The following is a 22133-nucleotide window of genomic DNA, read 5'->3' as shown; positions in this document are numbered from 1 at the left end:
CACTATCTGCTTTCCTTACACAGGGCCCACTGTTAATACTTTTTATTACATTGCAATCAGGAAATGCAACATCGCATCATCAAATAAGTATAACAAATATACAATCTATAGATGTAATACAAAGCAAGCATAAAATGCAATAATGTAACATAAACATGCTTAACCCCCCCCCCCATTGCATACAAATCTAAACAAAGTCAACAACAGATTGTAGCTATTTAAGAAATAAATCCTGGAATGTTTCACCAGTTTTTTTCCTACAAGTTAGTCACCTATTATATTTTCTCTTGATGAGATGTTCCATGGAAAGTGTATTAAAATTGTTGAATACATTCCTCTGATTTAATATTTGTTTATTAAAACTGCTAAATAACTAATATATTCTCTATAGGAACTCTATAGGCTCAATGGAAAAAATGATATTCAGAATTAGAGATCTGTGCTGAAAATGGTCTGCTAAATAATTGGTACACTTGTTTCTCCTTTATATAACACATTTGTATCACTCCCAGCTGATACACAATGACTTGGAGTGGCTTACAAAATTAAAAATTCACAATAAACTTTCTCCTTTGCCTACTACTTTCTGCTTAATGAGATGCTTTTCCTTTTTTGTGGTAACATAATGTCTTTTCTAGTTTCATTGCAACATAATGTATTTTCCAGTTCTCATGTAGAATTGCACTTTATTACTTAACCATTTAATCTTTTATAGCTACTTCTGTATTATTGTCCTAGGCCATTTTTATTACAGTAAACTAAATGATTATCAGGATGAGGTATTAATCCACAAATAACCCATTTGCTTATTTCACAGATACTTTATTAGTAATGAATTTGAAGGTAGACCAGGAGGAAGACATCTTTATAAGTAAGATGCTTTTTTATTATGGTTTTGCTATACAGAGCATACATAATATATATCTTTAATTTTCACATTTTTGAATTGCCTACCTTCACTTTGCTCTAGTATTTAAAATACTAGTTTAGGAACCAGGAGACTATGAGTTTTAGTCCCACCTTATGCATGAAAACTGGCTAGGTGACTTTGGGACAGTCAGTCTCTTTCGTGGTTATTGTTGTGGGGAAAATAGGAGAAAGAAAGAAGATGAGGTTTGTTTGCCACCTTGAGTTAGCATAAACAATAATCACTGTGGGATAAAAATCAAATAATACCCTAATACAAGGGTGATGATAATGATATAAAAATTCTAAATTCAAAATTAAATTATGGAAATACAAGCTATAAATGATGAGTGATACAAGTAATCAAATATGCTGATGGTGGAGTAAATTGGACACAGCTTGAATTGAACTATTTAGATAAGAAAAACTATGAAATAATGGGTCCATGGAATAATGTTGATTGACAATATTTAGTACTAAAATACTGGAGCCCTTGGTTTACTGCAGATAAAGTAGACAATTGAAGAAAAAAAGAAGATAAATCTGAATTAAATATGAAGGAAAACAAAGAGAAAATGTCCATTGTAATTTGCAAAAAAAAAAAAAAAGCAACCCACCCTCAGAGTAACAAAGGCAAAAATTGGGTATGAAGTTGAATTGTTAGAAAACTGTTTAGAAAATTGAAGATGTAAACCATGACATTGCTGGCAAAAACAAAACAAAACATGAAGCATTGGCACACACAAGTAAAAATTATCCTGGCTGTTATAGGGTTGCAAAGAAAAGAAAACTGATAAATTCTCCTGTTGAAATCAAAAGTATTTGTAGTAGTGTGCCTTCCTGATGTGCAGTAGAGTACTGATTTCTTCTGCCGTTCTCTTTTCCACATTTTTGCAGAGTGGACTTAAAAAATGACTTGAAAAAAATATGTATCACTTGTAATTCAAAGGAGGAAGCATGTCAGTATTTCTCTGTATCCTTCAGCACAGATTCAAGATATTATAAATTGAATTGTTACGGTAGGTAATGCAGACTCCTATCCATACAGAAATACAATTTGATCCTTAAGATCCTAATATTTTCATGATGCTTCTCCAATCCACGATTCAAAGAACTATTGTTGTTTGGATGGCCACAAGCACAAACTTTTTCAGCTGGGATACCTGGGTCATTGCCATCACCATTTGGTGTTTGTTTGTTTTTAAATTGCTTTTTTATTCTTGCTTTTCCTCTGAGAAGTCAAGGCATCTGAAGCTGTTAAAAAATCACTAGCCTCAGAGGAACAACTTTGTGATATAAATTGGGCTGAGAGAAAGGGATTGATCCAAAGTCACCCAGTGAGCTTTAAGACCAAGGGAAGGTTTGAAGCTAGGTCTCCCTACTTCCAGTTACCACTGGAATCATCATGAGAACTAGAAGATGGGCCGCAATTCTGCTCTTCTTATATATTGATGAAAAAGTCTCCACTGGTTTAAAAATGAAGGGTATCACAGTGCACCATGAAACAAAGTTATTTTTAAAAGACCTACTAGAAAACAGAGCTACTTTTCTTCCATTTTCTTCTTATTTGGCAGCATTAACCAGAACAGAAGCAGTTGGTTTGGCCGCTGTTGAGTGACAACATAAAACTGTTGAATCTAAGCATTTGCGATTTGGTAGAATTTATGCCCGTAAAAGAGTCCAGTATGCCTGAATATTTACTATTAAGAAGTAAAATGATATTGACTATCCCCATATACTTTATAGGAATATTGTTTATGGAGAGAGGCAAGCAGGGACAAGCTCTTTGAGATGTCTGTGGGGGGAATAATACCAGAATGTGATAGGCCAATGCTGTTCTAGCACACACACACACACACACACACAAGATCTCTGGAGAGAGAACTATACTGAGAATATGGCAGCTTCTTTACCTCAGTCACTAGCAGCAGAGGGCGGCTGCAGAAGTTGCATTAGGAGAGCACTCTTGTTCCTGACATATAGGTGGACATGACTTTCCACCCACCCACCCACCCTTGTATTGGGAGACATGTTCCTCTCCTACCCACATTTGTTGGAATTTGCTGCCCCTGCTACTATTGTTGCTTCTCACATTTCCCAAAGCAGCCATTCTCTTCCACCTGAACCGCTGCAGAGGGCAAGGAAGTCCTGATAACTGCTGCCTGTCCTTCTTTCTCCTCTTGGTGCTGGGAGGAAGTTTAAAGGCAGCAGGGATTTCCCACACCCACACCCACACTGCCTTCCTCCTGATGTGATGGCATCACGGTGTAGGGCTATGAGCTTAGTCATACTTCCTTCTTAACAGGGAGGATCCATAAGCAGCCAATCAAGATTGGCAAGTTGCTCCATCACTGGATATTTTTAAGAACAGACATACCATTTGTCAGAAATGGTATAGGGCAGGGGTAGGCAACCTTGGCTCTTTTATGACTCGTGGACTTCAACTCCCAGAATTCCTGAGCCAGCATAGCTGGGAGCTGAAGTCCACGAGTCATAAAAGAGCCAAGGTTGCCTAGTCCTGGTATAGCAGGGACTTGGACTAGAAGGCCTCCAGGGTCCTTCCCATCTCTGTTGTTCTGTTTGCAATAGTAAGATAGAGGTGATAGAAAATATGGGCCATATGTTGCCATTGGATCAGGATTTTGAGGTCCTTGTTCTAACAACTACACTGTGCTTTGGACATCCATACAACAGATGTGAAGAACAAAAAAAACTGATTTTTTGGTTGGTCAGAACAAAAAGACAAAAAAAAAAAACCCCACCCTCCAGTTTCCAGCTTATTAGCTGATATTACTATTAGTATTAATTTGTTAAAGAGAAAGCATTTTTGTGTACAGAATAGGAAAAAAAAGATACACTAGTGACCAGCTTATTCCAAAATCATAAAATTAGTATGACAATTGGTATTAGTGGGTTCAATTGAATGCACTTTTTAATCATTCATTTATCTTAAATATATTTATGGAGTAAATATATTTATGGATTATGAGTACCCCATTAAATAATCTTTCCACTAAATCATTGATAAAAACTGCAAAGGAAGAAAATGCAGAATAAAATGCAAAACATAAGAACATCTCAATCAAAACACATTGACAAAGAAACAAAAAAATAGCAATAACTGGGATAAAATTAACCTGTAAAAAGTTAGCTTAATTAATTGAATTTTTTTTAACACTGCGAATAACAGGTCCTGACGTGCCCTACTTCACCTTGCAAAACAGCATTACAGACAAAGGTATTTTATTTTAAAAATTTTCCTCTTCTGGAAGAATGGGAATGCATGTCTGTTCTGGGATATTTGTGATTTAGCGTTTGTAATATTTTATCCATACATATCTTGCAGTAAGATCAATTATACATAATTAGCTTTATTTCTGATATGAATGCATGAGATTACACTTTGGTGATGTAATTCAGTGACCACCCCCAGTTGGGTGCCATACAGGTGTTGGACTTCAGTTCCCATCACACCTGACAGCAACTCAAATTGCTGTTTGGCTGTAAACAATGGGACTTTTAGCCTAGCATGTCTGCAGGGCACCAATTTAAGAAAGCTTGAGGTTTTTTTTTTCCTAATGCACATCAGTTAGAAGTAGATCCATGGGGTAGAATGAGATTCATTACTAAGAAGCCGTAACCGTTGTGTTAAAGGCATCAATCTGATATGTCACTATAATTTATATAACTTGACGAGAAAAAAATGATAAGAGTTTGTGTGTATGTGTGTAAAACAGGAAGAAAACGTACAGTTCATTTTTCCCATCATACAGGGAGATACACACAGAGTTTGATACATGTGTGTCTATGTGTCTGTGCATACATATTGCAAGGAGATCAAATTTCCAATAGTAGCTGACAAAAGGGTATGGATCTGGGACAAGAGGCTGTGATTGTTTTAGAAAAAAACCCTTCTTTGTGCAGCAATTCTGACAAGCTGAGATTGTTGCCAGCTGAGCTCATGTTTTTTGAGCTGGTGCTACTTAGTTCTTGAATGTTACACCATTGTTGAGAAACACTCCAGTTGGTATGAAAAGAAATATATTTGTGGAAACGAATTTGGATTGTTCTTTCTGTTGATTTAAGTGTGTGTCTTTTGCTCTTCTTTTTCCTTCCTTGCTTGTAATTAATGCTTGAAATCAGAGGCATTTTTTTCATCAATCATCTCTTACGCATGCTTACTAGGAAGTAAGTCCTAGATAGGAGGCACAATGGCTTAGCGATTAAAGATGCTGAGCTTGTCAGCTGAAAAGTTGAGAGCCCGGGTTTGAGGCCCAAGTGCTGCAAAATGGGGTAAGCTCCCATTATTTGCCCCAGTTCCTGACCATCTAACACAGACATGTCACATCACGTGACGTCGCGAGATGAATCGGGACTATTTTGCCATTGCTGGCAATGGGGTGGGCGCGGCTCCAGTATGATTAAACCAGCCTGCAGGCAGTTTGATACCCCTGATCTAACAACTCGAAAGCATGCAAATGCAAGTAGATTAAATAGGTACCACTTCAGTGGGAAGGTTGCGTGCATCTTGGTGTATAGTCATGTTAGCCACATGACCATGGAAATGTCTTCAGACAACACTGGCTCCCTCAACTAAGAAACAGAGATGAGCACCGCCCTTTAAGTAATTGATTTTTAAAACCAGCTCTCTAAATTTTTAATTCTTTGATTATAACTTATCAAATATACCTGTTTTAATCCTAGCTATTAAGACCCTAGAAGATAACAACAACTTGAAAAATGCATTGAAAGAAATTCAGATGCCCTGCAAAAGACTGAGAAATATTACTCTGCATGGACAAAGTAAGTTTGCAAGTTGAAACAAAAGGAAGCAAATCATTTTTTAAAAGTTGAATAAAACAATATATTTACATAGCCTTTTGAAACCATAATTTTGAATGAAATGAATGCTTGTAGCTCTTCGTTATTATCAACAGTGCCTCAGAATTTTTTCCCCCTGTGATTCATAACAGGAAAGGAGCCATTAGGCTTAAGAATTTGTAATATGAGACATTGTAAATAAAGACCAAGCAGCTTGCTCAGCCAGCATTGCTGTAACCAGGATTATCTTTTTCTTGCTATCTCCATGAATTCATGCTTTAGAGGCTGTAAACCATTTCAGGTGTGCTGATTCAGGATATGTGACATCTGCAGCCTGAGTGCAGTTCTGATTATTGTCATGCTGATACCTATCAGTTTCAGCTTGCACTTTGGACTGGGAAAGTCAGTACAGTCAGCAACACATAAGAGTAGTGGTTGCTCTGAAACATTTGCCTTAATTCAGAAGGGCAGAAAGAGAGGCTGTGGACCCGCCTGGCAGTGCAGTTGAACGCTGTGCTTAGAAAGTTGTCTCACTCACCCCTCTCCAAATCTTCCTTCCTTCCTTCCTTCCTTCCTTCCTTCCTTCCTTCCTTCCTTCCTTCCTTCCTTCCTTCCTTCCTTCCTTCCTTCTTTTTGTTTTTTTTTTTTACAAATAACTCAAGATGGTGAACATATCCAACACACCTCCCTGTTCCTCTTTTCCCACAATAACAAGAACCTTGTGAGATGAGTAAGGCTGAGAGAGAGTGACTGGCCCAAAGTCACCCAGCTGGCTTTCATGGCTAAGGTGGGACTTTTTAGCCTGGTGCCTTGACCACTAAACCAATCCTTTCCTTTCCCTTTCCCTTTCCCTTCCTTCTCAATTGACAAGGATGCAGCATATCATCAAGAGGCCATCCAAACAAAATGTAATCCTTCCTTCCTTCCCATTCCAAAATATTGCTAATCCCTCCTTCTTGTCTCTTTCTTATCCACTCTCTTTGTGTGGAGCTTGGCTTCTTCTTTTTCTACTAGAATTTGTCCTTGTCACCTCAAAGATCATCTTTTTCCAGTCCCTCCTGATTCTTCCCAGTCTATTCACTCTCTTCAAGTATCCATGCCTTCAATCATAGCATCTTTCCAGCCAGCCAGCCAGCCAGCCACCCCATCTATTGGAAGGGTGCAACGTCTTTGCAGTGCTGCTGTTGTTGTTTTCTTTAGTAAAGAGAATTCTGTTCTTAATTAGTAGCTTCTGCTACTAATGAGAGAAAAAAAAGATTGTACCTTTCTCCCCCACCATTCACTTTGGAATAAGGAGAAAAAGCAACTTCCTTCTTTCCTTTGTTCAAAAAAGAGGCATCATTTTTTTTTCCACCAGCGGGAGAGGCTATAAACCAAAATAATAGTGTCATAGCACCCTCTGTTGATATTTAAAAAAACAAACACAAACATCACTCCCCCAAATAAAATATAATTTAGTAATCATTCAAAACAGAAAATAAAAGAGAAGCATTAAAACATCAGTGAATAAAGTATGAAACAAACAGCATTTGGCTCTGACCATTTTCATGCTGTATAAAGCACAGGGCTGCCTTCAAACTGATGGAAGACCTCAAGAGATGCTTCTCTTTCTTTCTTACTTTCTACTCCACCGTGCCTCCCAGGTGATAATGCAACACAAAACTGGCTGTAAGAGATATTGGCATTTGGAGAAAGCCTATTTGAAATTGTTCTCAAAAGGTGACTTATTTTTGGCTAATTTTGCAGTGTTTTATTTGAATGGAGATAACAAGTAGTATCAACCATTCGTTTAGTGACTGTTTGAAGTTACAACAGCGCTGAAAAAAAGTGTCTTATGACTGCTTTTCACGCTTAACGACCATTGCAACATCCCCATAATCATGTGATCAAAATTTGGACACTTGGCAACTGGCGTGTATTTATGATGGTTGCAGTGTCCCAGGATCATGTGTCATGTTTTGTGACTTTCAGACAAGCAAAGACATTGGGTAATAATTAATAATTATTAATAATTAATAATAAACCATGTTATTAACATAACAATTGTGGTGGTTCACCTAACAGCTGTGGTAAGAATGGTCTTAAAAGGGAACAAAGCTAACTTAACAATTGGCTTGCTTAGCAACAGAAATTTTGGGCTCAGTTGTGGTCATAGGTCAAGGACTACCTGTATGTAGTTTTCCATTTGCCTGATCGATGCAAGGGAAGTAGCACCTGGTCTAATTTTTCATTCTAGTCCCCTTATTCAGCTGCCGCAACAGCTATGCTATTTGCAAGCCTTGATTAATATGGAGTAACTGTACTTTTCTGCAGCCAATTCTTTCAGAGGATTTCTATGATAAATAAATATAACACTGAAAGTTATGGAGGTCAAAGACATTTCCTTACATGGAAATGTGTACAAATTTCAACCTTCACAGTCATTGTCCATTAATTATCTAATGTATTATCATAGAATCTGAGAGCTGGAAGAGACCACAGATCCAGTACAGCATCTCTAACAGATGACCATACAATTCCATCAGAAGACTTGGAGCGAAGGAGAACTAACCATGTCTTGTGACACTCCACTATCTGACAGCTCCTACTGTCAGGAAGGGTTTCTTGGATGTCTAGTCTGATTCAGTTTTCTGATCCAGTCCTCTGGGACAAAAGAGAATAAGTTCATTCCCACTTCCTATATTTGAATGGTAATTAAATTTCTCCATCCTCATCTTTTTTGTAAACATATCCAGATCCTTTCACTGTTCCAATAGAACTTGGTTTCCAGACCCTTCCCCAACTTGTTAGCTCTTCTCTAAACTTACCGTAATTTGTTACAATCCTTTTAGAAGTGGGTGCTCTAAATTGGATACATTATCACAGTGTTTCCCAAACTTGACAATTTTAAGGCATGTGGAATTCTGGGAGTTGAAGTCCTCATGCCTTAAAATTGTCAAGTTTGGGAAACACTGCACTATCATAAATGTTGACCAAGGCAGAGTGGACTGGAACAATTACTTTATATGCTTCTGTTAATGTACCCTAATAGAGCTTTTTCATACCTGCATCATACCCTTAGCTTGGGTCAACAAGGATACCCAGATCTTTTGCAGTATACCGAACCAGCTCCCATCTTATACTTATGGCTTATATTTTTTTAATATTCAAATGCAGAAATTTACATTTCTTTACATTTTATTTCTTTTCCATTATATTCAGCACATGCATATCACCCCACTGCTCAAATGTGGCTGGAACCTTTTGAACCTCTTTTTTTCCACCTAAAGTATTAACTACTGTTCCCAGCTTTTTATCCTCTGTATATTATTTAAGTCTCTTTAAGTGTCTTCTCAACTCACTCATCCAAGTCTTTGATGAAAGTGTTGAATAGCACAGAATCTAGTGGCACTCCACTCAGTACTTCCCTCTAAGCCAGGGGTCTTCAAACTTGGCCCTTTTATGACTTGTGGACTTCAACTCCAGGGTTGATCTCTTCTAGGACTGCCCGGTTTGATTACCTTGCAGTCCAGGGGACTCGCAGGACTCTTCTCCAGCACCATAGTTCAAAGGCCTCAATTCTTTTGCGCTCAGCCTTTCTTATGGTCCAACTTTCACAGCCATACATTGCAACTGGGAAAACCATGGCCTGGACTATACGCACTTTTGTTGGCAGGGTGATGTCTCTGCTTTTTAGAATGCTGTCTAGATTTGACATAGCTTTCCTCCCCAGGAGCAAGTGTCTTTTAATTTCTTGGCTGCAGAATTAATGCATATTTCATGTTTTTGTTTGCTTTCATGTTGTTCTTCTTATTTTCAGCATACTGGTATCAGATGATATTGCCTCCTAATTTTGATGAGTCAAAAAAGTATCCCTTGCTCATTGATGTGTAAGTCAAACTACCTTTTTACCTTTGTTTATGCTCATGTTACCAGTGATGTTTATTGTTATGTATTATCTGCCTAATGCTTCGTGGATGCTGTACAAAGGTTTAAAAAGCAAGACAGGTTTAGTCAAACTGGTTTATTTAGGTCTCAGTTCTAAGTGCTACAGATTGTCCCCCTGAGAACCAGCTTGGATGCAGACAGTTCAGGGAGATGCAAGCCATCATTCAGCGGGCTGATGGCCCATTTCTTCCACCCAGAAGGCATTGTTGCTAATAAATTACTGTTGAGGAAGAGGAGGAACTTATTGGCATCTGGTTTCATATTCTCTCAGTGGGCTGTGATGGAGTCATCAGAAAAATACAAGCAACAGCTTTGCACTAGTAAGATTAGAAGAAAAAGAGCTGGCAGTATAGCAACAAAAAGATTTCTAAGCAATTTCATCAACAAACAAACTTTAAGGTGCTTCAAGACTTATTGCCTTTACCAGAAGAGTTTGATTTGCCTGTTGCTCTGCAAATTATCATGATGACAATTAATTTATGAGATAGAAAAGAGTTATCAGAAATAGGATGATCAGATATAGATTATAAAAAACCAAACCATTGTTAAAGATCAGCAAAGAGTTTTCTGTGTTTCACTGGTGCCATCTAGTGGTTGTTCAGAAATTGCACTGATCGTTAAGGCTGCCCTGAACATGTCACGATGGTGTTAAAAGGCAAACCTCACTCTTACATATACACATCAGGCACAAAGGCATAAGCTTTAGCAATTGCATCATGCCACATAGTTTGACAATCCCTCAAAAGTCTTGGCTCCATTGTCTTCAAATTGTTCCAACCAATGAGATACAGATAGTTCTCACTTAATGACCACAACTGAGGCTAGAATTTATTTATTTATTTATGAGACTTATATACCGCTTTAAGTGCAAGCACTCTCTAAGCGGTATACACCAGTAAGCAATGTATATATATATTTACATTGCCCCCAACAATCTGGGTCCTCATTTTACCTACCTCGGAAGGATGGAAGGCTGAGTCAACCTTGAGCCGGTGAGATTTGAACCGCTGACCTGCTGAACACAGTCAGCTAAAGCGTTGTTGCAGTCATTAAGCAGAACACCCTGTGACCTGACTTGATTTTATGACTGTTTTTATGACGGCCATAAAGTGAAACATCATTAAGCAAATAATGTCATTAAATAAATCCATTCCCCCAAATGGGCTTCTTTCCCCCCAGGAAACCAGGAATTTGTGAAAAAAAAGGCACAAATCACAATTGTGAGACTGCAGAAAGCTGCAACTGGTCTTGAGCAATACATCCTCTTCATTCATATGTGTGTGTGTGTGTATGTGTTATGAATGTGTATGGGTAGTATATACTTTCTTTCGAGAGCAGGCAACAGAATTTCATTTTTAATGTGGGCCAGTGTGCTCACAGTAAAAAAATGACAATAAAGGTTATCTTATCTATCTTTCTGTTAAATCTCGACATATGTTGCTGAGCCTATTTAAATAAATCAGTATATAAATCAGGTTAGGACTACTGTACAGTTTGCAGTTAAGTAAAAACAATGGCCGAAGGATAGCTACTATTAGGAAAATGTGGATTAGACAATTGTACCGTACATAAACCAGTTTTACTGTACACCTGACCCTGCAAATATAATTTAAGAAATATAACAAAGAAGGCACATTTCCTGGATCCTGAACATATGCTGTTGATGCTATTCCTCCCTCACACTCTTCTGCACATATTAAAGGATTTGCATTAATTAGCTTCTTCCTGTAATCTGCAAATTACAGAAATTTGCTTTTTATAGTAAATAAAATGCAAATATTCCGTATTTGGTGAAAATTGGTTGTGCAAGGAATGTAGCATACAGTAGTTGTAAGCATTTAATTTACCTTTGTCCTGTTCATATTTTAAACATAATGTTATATAATTATCATTAGAATTATTAATCATTTCACTAATTAAAAATTTCAGTGAGCCGTAATGATCAAAGACTTATTAAAATTCTGAACAGCAAAAGTGGATCTTGGTATGTTCTTTAAATTTATTGAAGATTAGCATTTGGGTTTTAGGGTAGTACGCAGGGTGACGTGAACATGGTCACGATTCAGAGATTATCTGTTTTCAATTATGTACATTCTTCAGATGATGTATAATTAGCCTTCAGATCTATTGAAAAAACAGAGCTCTTCATTTTTGCCCTTGATCACTTTATTAAAGAGTAGAGCAGCGAAAAACATTGAAAGAGGAGTTTGCAGCTTTTGTTAACAGTAGTAAAGTAGGCATTCTCAAAGCATTAAAGCAGCTGCATCTTTCAGAAGGGCAACTGCCTTGAAGGCTGTCCATGGCGTTTGTACATTAACTGTATATGTAGGTATAGATTCTTCGTTGCATGAGTACATACACCACCAAGGACAGGCACCACCAAGGACAGGCTTTGAAGCATCCATGCAAGCCTTCCACAGGATGCAGCTGCTTTAATACTTTGAAAAGGGTGCTGTGCTTCCTCATTCTGAACAAGCTTTTCTGATCTGAGTCACAGAGCTGCCATCTTGCACCTGATCAACATTGTGTCTGGCATTAACGTAGAGACTTCCATTTGGGGAGATATCATTAGGCAGCTGATTAACAGTGTTTGTTCTTCATATATTCCAGAAATATTAATATTGTCAACGAAGAGTATTCAGTAAGGAACTGAGCAAGCGACTGTGTAGTCCATGGCTGTAAGTGCTGTAGGAGCTCCAGTAGCTATAGGCAAGAGCAGCACTCTCAAGCAGCACTTCAAAAGCCATTAATTATGTTTGCTGGGCTTTGATGCAAGACCTGATTGGCATTTGAATGTTCTGGATAAGGCAGTAGTCTGTTAGCAAATGTCGCAGTGCCAATCAATATTTGGAAAATAAATAATGGAGCATTCCATGCCTTCCATTAAGGAAAAAAGTGAAAAGGTGTGAGATATTGAGACATTCCTGCAGTGAAGCAAAAACAAATCCTTGCAGCTTAAACTCAGTGTTGCTGTATTCGCACAAAGGCCCAGGGTGATGGAATGAGAGTTGGAATGTAGAAAATATAGATTGAAACTATCTCTATGGGCAGTCATTTAAATCGACGGGACTTAGTCCTGAGCATTTAATGTTATTTGAGATTTCTTCCAGGAGCTTCATGGTTATCCTCAACTTCACATTAAATTAGATTAGGTTGTCATTTCTATAACTGAATCTTTTTCGAATAACCAGGAAGAAGACGATCCTAAATTGTCTAATAGAATAGAATAGAATAGAATAGAATAGAATAGAATAGAATAGAATAGAAACACTCATTGTGTTTCATGAGAGAACGGGGGGGGGGGTTATTGCTGACTTCCTATTGGATATGCTCTAAGGAAGGAAGTTTTTAAAAAAACCCTCATTATTTTACAAGACAATGATGGAAATAATTCAATGGAGAGAGTTAAATGGAAGTTAAAATACCATAGAGTTCTGATTACGCCAGAAAAACATCATATGATTCAATCTCACTTCATATCATTTTTGTGCTTCAGTTAAATTTTTTCCATCTAGAGCCTTCTTTGTAAATACCATTCTTATTAGAATGTATTAATTTTAACCTAAATTACTGTCTATATTGCTGCTTTTGAATTTCCAGCCATATTTGTGTATAGTGAAATAAGCATTCAATACAGCTAAAGCCAGACCAATGATAAGAAAATACAAAATCCAGCCTACCATCAAGATACATTTGATCGGCCTGAATCTCAGTTTTATTATTACAATGTTTGTGGCAAATGGGGCAGATGAAGAAGGGGTTGCTGGACATTTTCTGTTCCAACCAAAGTCCCTGTTTATATAAGAATTTGGAAAATGCAGAACAAATAGAGCACCGCCTGGGTCAAGTCAGCCCAATTTTCTTTCCACAGGTATGCAGGGCCTTGTAGTCAGAAAGCAGATGCTGCCTTCCGGATCAACTGGTCTACGTACCTGGCAAGCTCCGAAGGGATTATTGTGGCTAGCTTCGATGGTAGGGGAAGTGGTTTCCAAGGAGATAAAATTTTGCATGCGATATACCGAAGACTGGGAACCTATGAAGTCGAAGATCAGATCTCAGCAGCCAAGTATGTTTGTGCCTTATTGCCTTGGTTAGGATGGTTAACACCTTAACTGGACTTCTCCCAATGATTCTCCTTCTTGCTGAATTTTTTAGCCTTGGTTTTTCTTCATTTCTCATTTTTCTGTTCACTAACTTTTATCCTTGAACTAATCTAAAGCTTGGTTTTTTTAAAAAAAGTTTCCAAACTTACAGTAAACCTTTTTTTAAATCTAATACACAGTTTTTGCAAACAGTTAACATACAACGTAGTTAATTACTATATTTGCATGATATAAACATTTTTGCACAGACCTTTCCTTAATGCTCCCTCCTTTTTTTGATTGATGAATTGGACTGTAACTTTCAGAGAAATGAATTTTGATGGGTAGTCGAGTTAAGATTCATATATCAGTTTGAAAATGAAAATTTGATTCACACAAATACACTAATTTCTATTTCTAATCCCAGTAGCCTTCTTTCTGCTTCCTTTTGTTCTTTATTGGTACTCCAGTTCTTAAAAAAAAAGTGGAACAGGAAAAAAAAACTTGTTTGGAATAAGTATTGAACATTAATATTTATGTATTACATTTTAATACACGTATTCTCCAAGGAGCAAGGCTGGAGGGGGAAAGGAGGTTGTTGTTGCAAAGAAGAATAAGATAAGATTTTTCTGAGTATGTGAATTTTTCTGTTTGTTTTTTTTCCTAGGCTATTTTCTGAAATGAGCTTTGTTGATAAGGATAGAATAGCTATTTGGGGCTGGGTAAGTATTAAAGCTAATTGTTTTGTTCAGATTTAAATATTCTGCTGCTATTAAGAAAAGCTGTTTTACTTGAATACAACATTGTGAGAAAATGCTGTTTGTGGAGACACAGCAGATATTTTTTTACAAGATACTCCTCTATATTTTAGTTGGACCTCTTTCTAAGTAGAGAAGTGTTTCCATTCAGAGCCTGAATTATTGCTTCCATTTATCTCTCCCCACATCTTTATGCCATCTGATGGACTGCTCAGACACATAGAAACCAGAGCAGCTGGGACATTGCCTTGATCCAGTGAGACTCTTTTTTCTACATTCTCACATTCTTTAGTGGCCACAATAACTATGTCTCTGGGTTCATACTTTGCATTAAGCCATGAGTTGGTTATCCAGAGTTTATTGAGTAAACCATAGTTGGATAGGTTCACACACTACATGAAGCCATAAAGCATAGTGTACGAACTTTAATTGCTTGTTCCCAGAACAAAAGCCAAAATCAAGCAAGCTGCATTGTGTTTTACACTGAATCTATCTATGAATCTAGTCTGTCACGCTGCCCTCTTCTGTGTTTCTAGTGTAAGTTGGCTTCTATAGAAGGTTGCTAGAAATTGCAACATTTAACTGTATTTCAAATGGGTTGGGTCTATTGTCATTATATTTTTGTGATATCAATATTTTATGGTACAAGGGAGTGTCTCCTTGCACAAATACTCAAGTTCATCCTTGCAGTGGGAGAGCTATGTTAGCCTAGGCCACCTACCCCTGGCCTAGGCCAACTTAAAAAGGAGTTAAAAGCACCTTTTCCACTTACAGTCTGGCTATAGACGATAGCTCTATAAGCTAGTCTCTATGCTGTAAGCTATGTTTAGCAGAGATGTTCAACTGTTGGAATTAAACCAGCTATTCATGATACTCAACCCCCCATCCAATGAGATCAATAGACAAATTTATAAAGGCAGTTTCCAGGGAGGGTATCTTAAAAAAACAGACCACAAGAACAGAACAACAGAGCTTCACTCATTGCCGCCTCCAGCACGGAGCACAAACCATTCAAATGCCTTATTAATATGCTGTAGCTGATACAGGACAATGTTGTATTTTTTCAGGCCCACATTTGCATACAAAAAACCATCTAACCTGGAGCAGATTTTCATAAGCAACAACAACAACAAAAAAAACCAGGATAATGATGGGTACCAAGTCCTGCAACAAACCCAGATGTTTAGCTTATCCCCACATTTATACCAACAGCGCCATTGTGGGCCCCAACAAGTACACATACACAATCAGAGATGCCTTCACTTGCTCTTCCTCTAATGCAGGGGTGTCAAATTCACTTTCATTGAGGGCCGCATCAGCATTGCGGTTGCCCTCGGGGGGGCAGATGGGTGTGGCCAGGGTGGGTGCAGCCTATTGGGTAGGTGTGGATGGAGTGGGTGTGGCCTACTGGGTGGGCATGGCCAGCTCTACATTGTTCGCGTCAAGGGTGCCTGTGGGGGCCTGGGCAAGAGTAGGATAGATCTGAGGGTCTGTGGCGAAGGGAGTGGGACCGGGGCAAGCGCCAAGACTTGGTCTATTTTTTCATTCTTCACAAAAGGTGACACCTGCCCAACATGCACTCAGGGGGCGGGGCCGATGCGACAGGGGCTGGTTCCACGGCCTTGTGGAGCTAAGACTGAATGCGTTTCAGCATAGATGGCCCCCACAAGATTGTACATTGGCTCCCGGCTGCCAGGGCCAAGGCAGTGGGGGCCGTTCCCTCCTTGTTTCCAGGATGGCTTCATCCCCGGGCCTTGTGTTTGACATGTCTGCTCTAATGTGATATGCATCAGCATCTGCCCCTTTGAACTCTACCTACATAGGACAAAGTTTGCAGACACACATGCAGAATATTCATAGAGACAAGTTTGACATCAGGAATCAAAACAAGGTCAAAATAATAGAGAGCACTTCAGCCTCCTAGGACATTCATTGCAGACCTTAAAATGGCCATCTTGGAACACAAGCACTCTTAAGTGAAAGATTGCTGAACTCACAAGCATCAAATGTTTTCAGGCTAGCTCGAAAGATCTCAGCAAACAAGATGTTTTTTTATTAACACATTAAAATTGTTAATTGATAGACTTATTAATTATAATCTGTCATATGTAACCTGCATCTGTAATAACCAACCTAAATTCCCCTGTCTCAGCCTCATCACAACTTAACTCCTACTTCAGTTAGTTAATTAATTAATTAATTAAAACATTTATATAGTCACTCTTCATATAATCAACTCTGAGCAGCTACCAATCAAAGTTTTAGTTATGAAGAAGTGAACTGTTGCTGACAAAATATTTGCCTTTTAGTAAAAATGGTTAATTAGAACAGAAATTACTAGACTCCTCCTGATTCAGGTTGCCCTGAGTCGCATGTCAAGTTGGCAGCTATATAATATGAAGGAGAGCATGTGATTATGTCTCATTCTGCCTAACCCAACCTAGATATGTCTCTTTTTGAAACTAAGACTAATGGGGCTCCCTTTATATGAAGGTACTATGCAAGTTTTACAAAGGGTTTCATTACCAAAAAAGTGGTGTCAGAGCAAGCCTTGTCTCATTACTCAGCAAACTGAGATCCAAGCAAAGCTATTCTTTAACACACTTTCCCCTCCTCTCTCTCCCTCCCTCCCCCCTCTCTCTCAGAAGAATATTGCATCCCTCTTGGTCTCTTTGAAATAATAATATTTTTTTTCTCTCAGTCTTACGGAGGTTATGTAACTTCCATGGTCCTTGGAGCTGGAAGTGGTGTGTTCAAGTGTGGAATAGCTGTGGCACCTGTCTCACGCTGGCAATATTATGGTATGTGTTTATTTCACAATAAAGGAGGAAGATCCTTTGTCAAGTAATACAAAAGTCATACTGGGAAATGGTATCAAGTATGAATAGTTGAGTACATAATTCTCCCACACGAAAGTACCATTTGGTCTGTTTTCCTGAACTCATATGAGGTATTACACATTGTCCCTGGATTAATATTTTTCCCCCTACTGGAAATTTAGATTTGAAAGGAAGATAATTTGCTTAACCTTTAAATGGCACAAAATTACTTAATATTTTAAATTTTACTATAATGCAAATGTCTGCATTTGCATTCCTCAAAAGTGCCATGTGTTCCAAAGTGTGGAGGGATCATTTCTGAATGTCACAGAATTTGTTGGCACCGCTACCAACTTCCTTTATTACAATGAGCTCTGGAAAGAAGGGTCATAATTTTAATCATTTATTAGACTATTTACCAATTAAACATTACTGCTGATTGTGTCTTGTGTATATTAAAGTAGATATCAAACACTTAACATTAGTTTGCTCGATGTTCTAAAAACTCCTCAAAGGGAATTTTGAACATTAAAGCTATATATTTCTGCCTCACATTTTAATTCTAATTATGAGTTCATTGAATAAGTGATGGCTTCCTGAGCTTCTGCTTTTCATTGGGGCTATGAGAAAACATTATGTGGATAAATTTGCTGGAAGTCAGAAAGGATGACATTTAAGCCCCTCTTTTCATGCTTTCCTTTTGAATATCAGTGCTGTTTTAACTTCTGTCCTGCTTTCAATGGTTAAATTTTACTGTTTGGTTTTTAAAAAATAATTATGTAACAGAATTATTCATAGATTGCTCTCATTGCAAATGAGAGTGGTGTCTCCAGACAAATCATAACTTTGTTCTATATTTTGAAATTTTACAGAAATCTGTTTATCAAGAGGCAATACTGTATGATATGCCTATATAGACAGAAAAAGTGTTGGACTATTTTTTTTTATGCCATCTCTATCCTTCCTTTCATCAAGGGCCTCAGAGGAGCAAATATGGTCTCTCTTCCATTTTTCTTTTCAAGAAGCCTGCAAAGTGGCTAGATACTTGAAATAGTGTCATGTTGCCAGATTCCTGCTAATTTACCAGGATTTTCTCCAGCTCTTTTGTGGGACATTTCTGTATTTTCTTGCTCTGGAGAAAGGAAAACCTCCTCCTTCCTATTAGTTGGTGGATTTGCTTCTACTGATGGAAGCATAAATTTGGATCCCACCAATGAGTAGTCCAGACTCTACTGATGTATTATTTAAATTTAAACCTGGGTCTAGTCATACATAAGTCTTATCCAAGGTTTCCCAAACTGTCCGTTGTACCTCTCCTGGGGAAGTGCAGATAGAGTCCAACGGAGATGTGAAAATAAATCCACATTTCCCAAAATGTCATTGTATTGTTTACATTGCCCAGTTGGGTTCGTTTTGGTGTTTGAATTTTTAGGGAAGACCTTTACATTAGAATTACAGTAAAGGGAGGTATGTCAGAAAGTTTGGTCAGCCCTGGTTTAAGACCTTAACTATTACTTTAAACTAAAAATGGGTGAGATACAGCTATTGTCTATTCCATAGAGAATTGACTAAGGGTCTGGGGAGATTGATAAATCATCTAGTTTTTTTTATGGTTACAGACCAGGGTACCCTGGGGACAGCCAAAAACATAGCCACACATCACACACATTGCCAGATGCTCTTTGTTTGGGGATTATTTTTTTTTAAATGCTTAAAATGAAATAAACAAAAAATATGTTGAAGAGAAAAAAATCAAAAAATGTTTGATGGTTTGTTTTGATGACCCTGAAAGAAATAGCCCTGTTTTCATAGCATCCTTAGTTTATTGCCATTCAGCCAGAGAAACAAACTTAGTCAAACTTCCATTTTCTTTCCAGTTGATCAGCGAATAATATTACTTTGGCATAAGGTTGCTGAGAATAATTAATAATGCTGTTGCTATGGACAACTGCATGCTGAATATTTAAAAATGTGATTATCTTCAGTGCTTATTATTAAGAAAACAGTAAATTTGGGGGAAAACTTAGCACAATAAAGCACTCACTATATTGGTAAATAGATGCCATTGAACACTGAAGTTAAATAAGTAAGCATACCCTATAGATATTGCACAATGCCTTCTTTTTCTGTCCCCCTTCATCCTAGATTCTATATATACTGAACGCTACATGGGTTTGCCTGAAAAAAACGATAACCTGAATTTCTATGAGGTAAGGAGATGTCTTTCATACTTACTGTACAAAAATAAAACAACAGTTCCAGCTGAATCTCACTCAACCTGATTTCCATTCACCTCTTCTTCCCTGCATTTCTGCAGTCAATTTTGGATCACACGCACACAAAGTCCTACAGAACATGTGGGGAACGTGAGAAGTAAGCTGTGATAGCAATCGCCCCCCCTTTCTATCCTCCTTATAGAGAGGTGGTTATATGGTAATTTATTTAGGACATCAGAAGCAATAGTTGTTCTAGGTGAAGAATACTCTAACAGTTTCGGTTGAGTGTTGCTAATATATTCCAGATGTTTCCTAAATTATTTACAGTATTTGCTATACTGTAGAGGTTAGGTGACTGCATTTGTTTGGAATATGGATTCCATCTGTTCTCTATTAGAATATAAATATTTATAAATACCTTTTGTGAAACTGTGTCATATTAGGGAAATGAATTTGGTATGTTATTTGATATACCCTTGTGTAGAAATGTGGGTTCAGTAGACACTCTGTCTACAACCTCTGGGTTGCAATAATCTAGATAACCATTAGGTGGCAGCAAATTGTACTTTGCAGTTTTTAGTGTAATCTGAATATTTGCAGCCCAGAGATTATAAACCCTATTTAATATTATGTCACTTGGCTCATTTATCACGAGAATGTGGTTGCACGGATCTGATCAGACACTCATGAAAACATCTTTTTCTTCCCTCTTTCTTAATCTGTGGCATTTCTCCACTAAAACAGATTTAGGCATTTGTTCTTTGACTTTTGAAGTTTGCATTGAAATGGTGGTATAGTCTCCAGGAGCAGTGAGATAGTAGCCTGAGATATATTTCTGCTAACCTTGCTCTTAAACAAGCACATCTTCTGTTGTATGTCCTATTGCAGCGTCTGTACATGCCAGTGCATATCTGTACATTTTGTGCTCAAGTATGTTGTGTGCATGTTTCTGTTTCTTCCATATCACGTTTATAACGCCCTTGCTCCGAAAAGAACATTATAGTAAATTATGATTCTAAGCATACCGTTTCTATTTTTCTATTACATCCTAATAAAAATTCATGCACTCTGACACATCTACAGGGTTTGAACACCTGTTGAAGTGTGCAAAAACTAAGCCCAAAGGAATGGAATGGATGTTGAGGGTGTACATCTGATAAGGAGATTTAAAATGGGTGGAAGATATCTTGTTTCGAAATAGAAAGAGACATGCAATTGAATTAACTCACTGACCACATACATCACAAAACCCACTGTGGACAAAGGCAAAAAAATTTGCTGAGACCTGTTATCCTATATCTGCTCCTCCAGTTGCTACTTGATGAAGAAGCAGCCATGTAACAAACACTGCTACTGAGCATCTGCTGTTCAGGTTTAATGAGGGAACAGGGAAGAGTGAATTATGGAGAAAAAGCCTACGTTTCTAATAAATAAAAGCCGTAATCATGAAAACGAGAGCTTGACAATGAGATAATTTGTGTTAGAACTTAAAAAAACCTAAGATGGGCAGCCATACAAATCATTTAAATAAATAAATCTGGATTTCTGAAATTTGAGAACTAGTTTGGCGTAGTTTTTAAGGCATTGAACTAGAAACTTATGAGTTCTATTCCCACCTTTAGCTCAAAGCCAGCTGGAGACCTTGGACCAGTGAATTTCTATTAGCCCTAGGACAGGGGTCCTGGCAAGCCACTTTAAAAACAAAACCTTGCCAAGAAAAAGTGCTGAGACTTGTTTAGGCAGTCACCAGGAGTCAAAAACTGACTCAAAGATACACCCAACAAACAAACTCCAACCCCAAGATGGGCAACTATACAAACCTATTAAATAAACCTGGAGTTTTGCAGAGTCACTTATTCATGTCCCAACTTCCAATACTGCTGCAACCTAGAAGAGTGCAGTCCAATTCATCCACTCCAGGCTACCTCACAAAATAGTGAAGACAGAATGGGGTCATCTCAGGCAGCCTGGATCTTGTTTGTGAGTGTGTCATGGTTCTGACAGATGAAACTCTTCAAAGAACTTCGAGGCATTGTTTACCTTAAAGAATCTTTATCCAAGCAGCATAGCATTGGCACATACATAAGTGAAGCCAAAAATCTGGATTCCCCTCCCCTTAGCACATAGTACCAAACACAATTCCCTCCTCTAATCAACAGTCATAAATCACATTCTCTAATTAGTTTGAAATGCAGGCTTTCCCTCCTGTTCTCCAACCCGCCATGTCTTATCATCTCTTATTTCAAAAGCCCTGAGTTCACACACTATTACAATATTATTATGTCTAACTAAGTCCCATCACAATCCTCCTCTTCCCCCCCCCAGTATCATCTAATTCTAAGAGTAAAGCATAAGAAAGAAAAATGCTGCATCTTCATATGCAAGAACATCCGATGTTAGCAGCATTGACAGAGTGGGTCCAAATGAGTTAGTCAGTTTTCCCTTCAGATAGGAAATAAAACTGCCATTATAATGTCATTATGCAGGGAGCATGGTGGCCCAGTGGCTACAATGCTGGATTTGTCAAGTGGAAGGTTGGCCATTTGAGACCCAAGTACCACAGAACAGGGGGAGCTCCCATTCCTGCCCCAGCTCCTGCCCACC

General features: G+C 38.0%; 1 protein-coding gene across 1 annotated transcript in view; it reads left to right on the top strand.

Annotated features, from left to right (window-relative positions):
- Nucleotides 1-22133, top strand: part of DPP4 (dipeptidyl peptidase 4) — a 68405-nt gene that overhangs the window by 32595 nt on the left and 13677 nt on the right. The window contains exons 15-23 of the mRNA XM_039360049.1: nt 818-871; nt 1804-1925; nt 4097-4144; nt 5611-5709; nt 9527-9596; nt 13526-13720; nt 14404-14458; nt 17196-17295; nt 19459-19523. Coding sequence (XP_039215983.1) covers nt 818-871; nt 1804-1925; nt 4097-4144; nt 5611-5709; nt 9527-9596; nt 13526-13720; nt 14404-14458; nt 17196-17295; nt 19459-19523 — 808 coding nt within the window. The remainder of the gene's footprint in view (nt 1-817; nt 872-1803; nt 1926-4096; nt 4145-5610; nt 5710-9526; nt 9597-13525; nt 13721-14403; nt 14459-17195; nt 17296-19458; nt 19524-22133) is intronic.

Source organism: Crotalus tigris, unplaced genomic scaffold, assembly GCF_016545835.1.
Source record: "Crotalus tigris isolate CLP2741 ecotype Arizona unplaced genomic scaffold, ASM1654583v1 scf7180000019151.395998, whole genome shotgun sequence".
Taxonomy (NCBI): Eukaryota; Metazoa; Chordata; class Lepidosauria; order Squamata; family Viperidae; genus Crotalus; species Crotalus tigris.
This window is presented reverse-complemented; position numbering and strand designations above follow the sequence as displayed.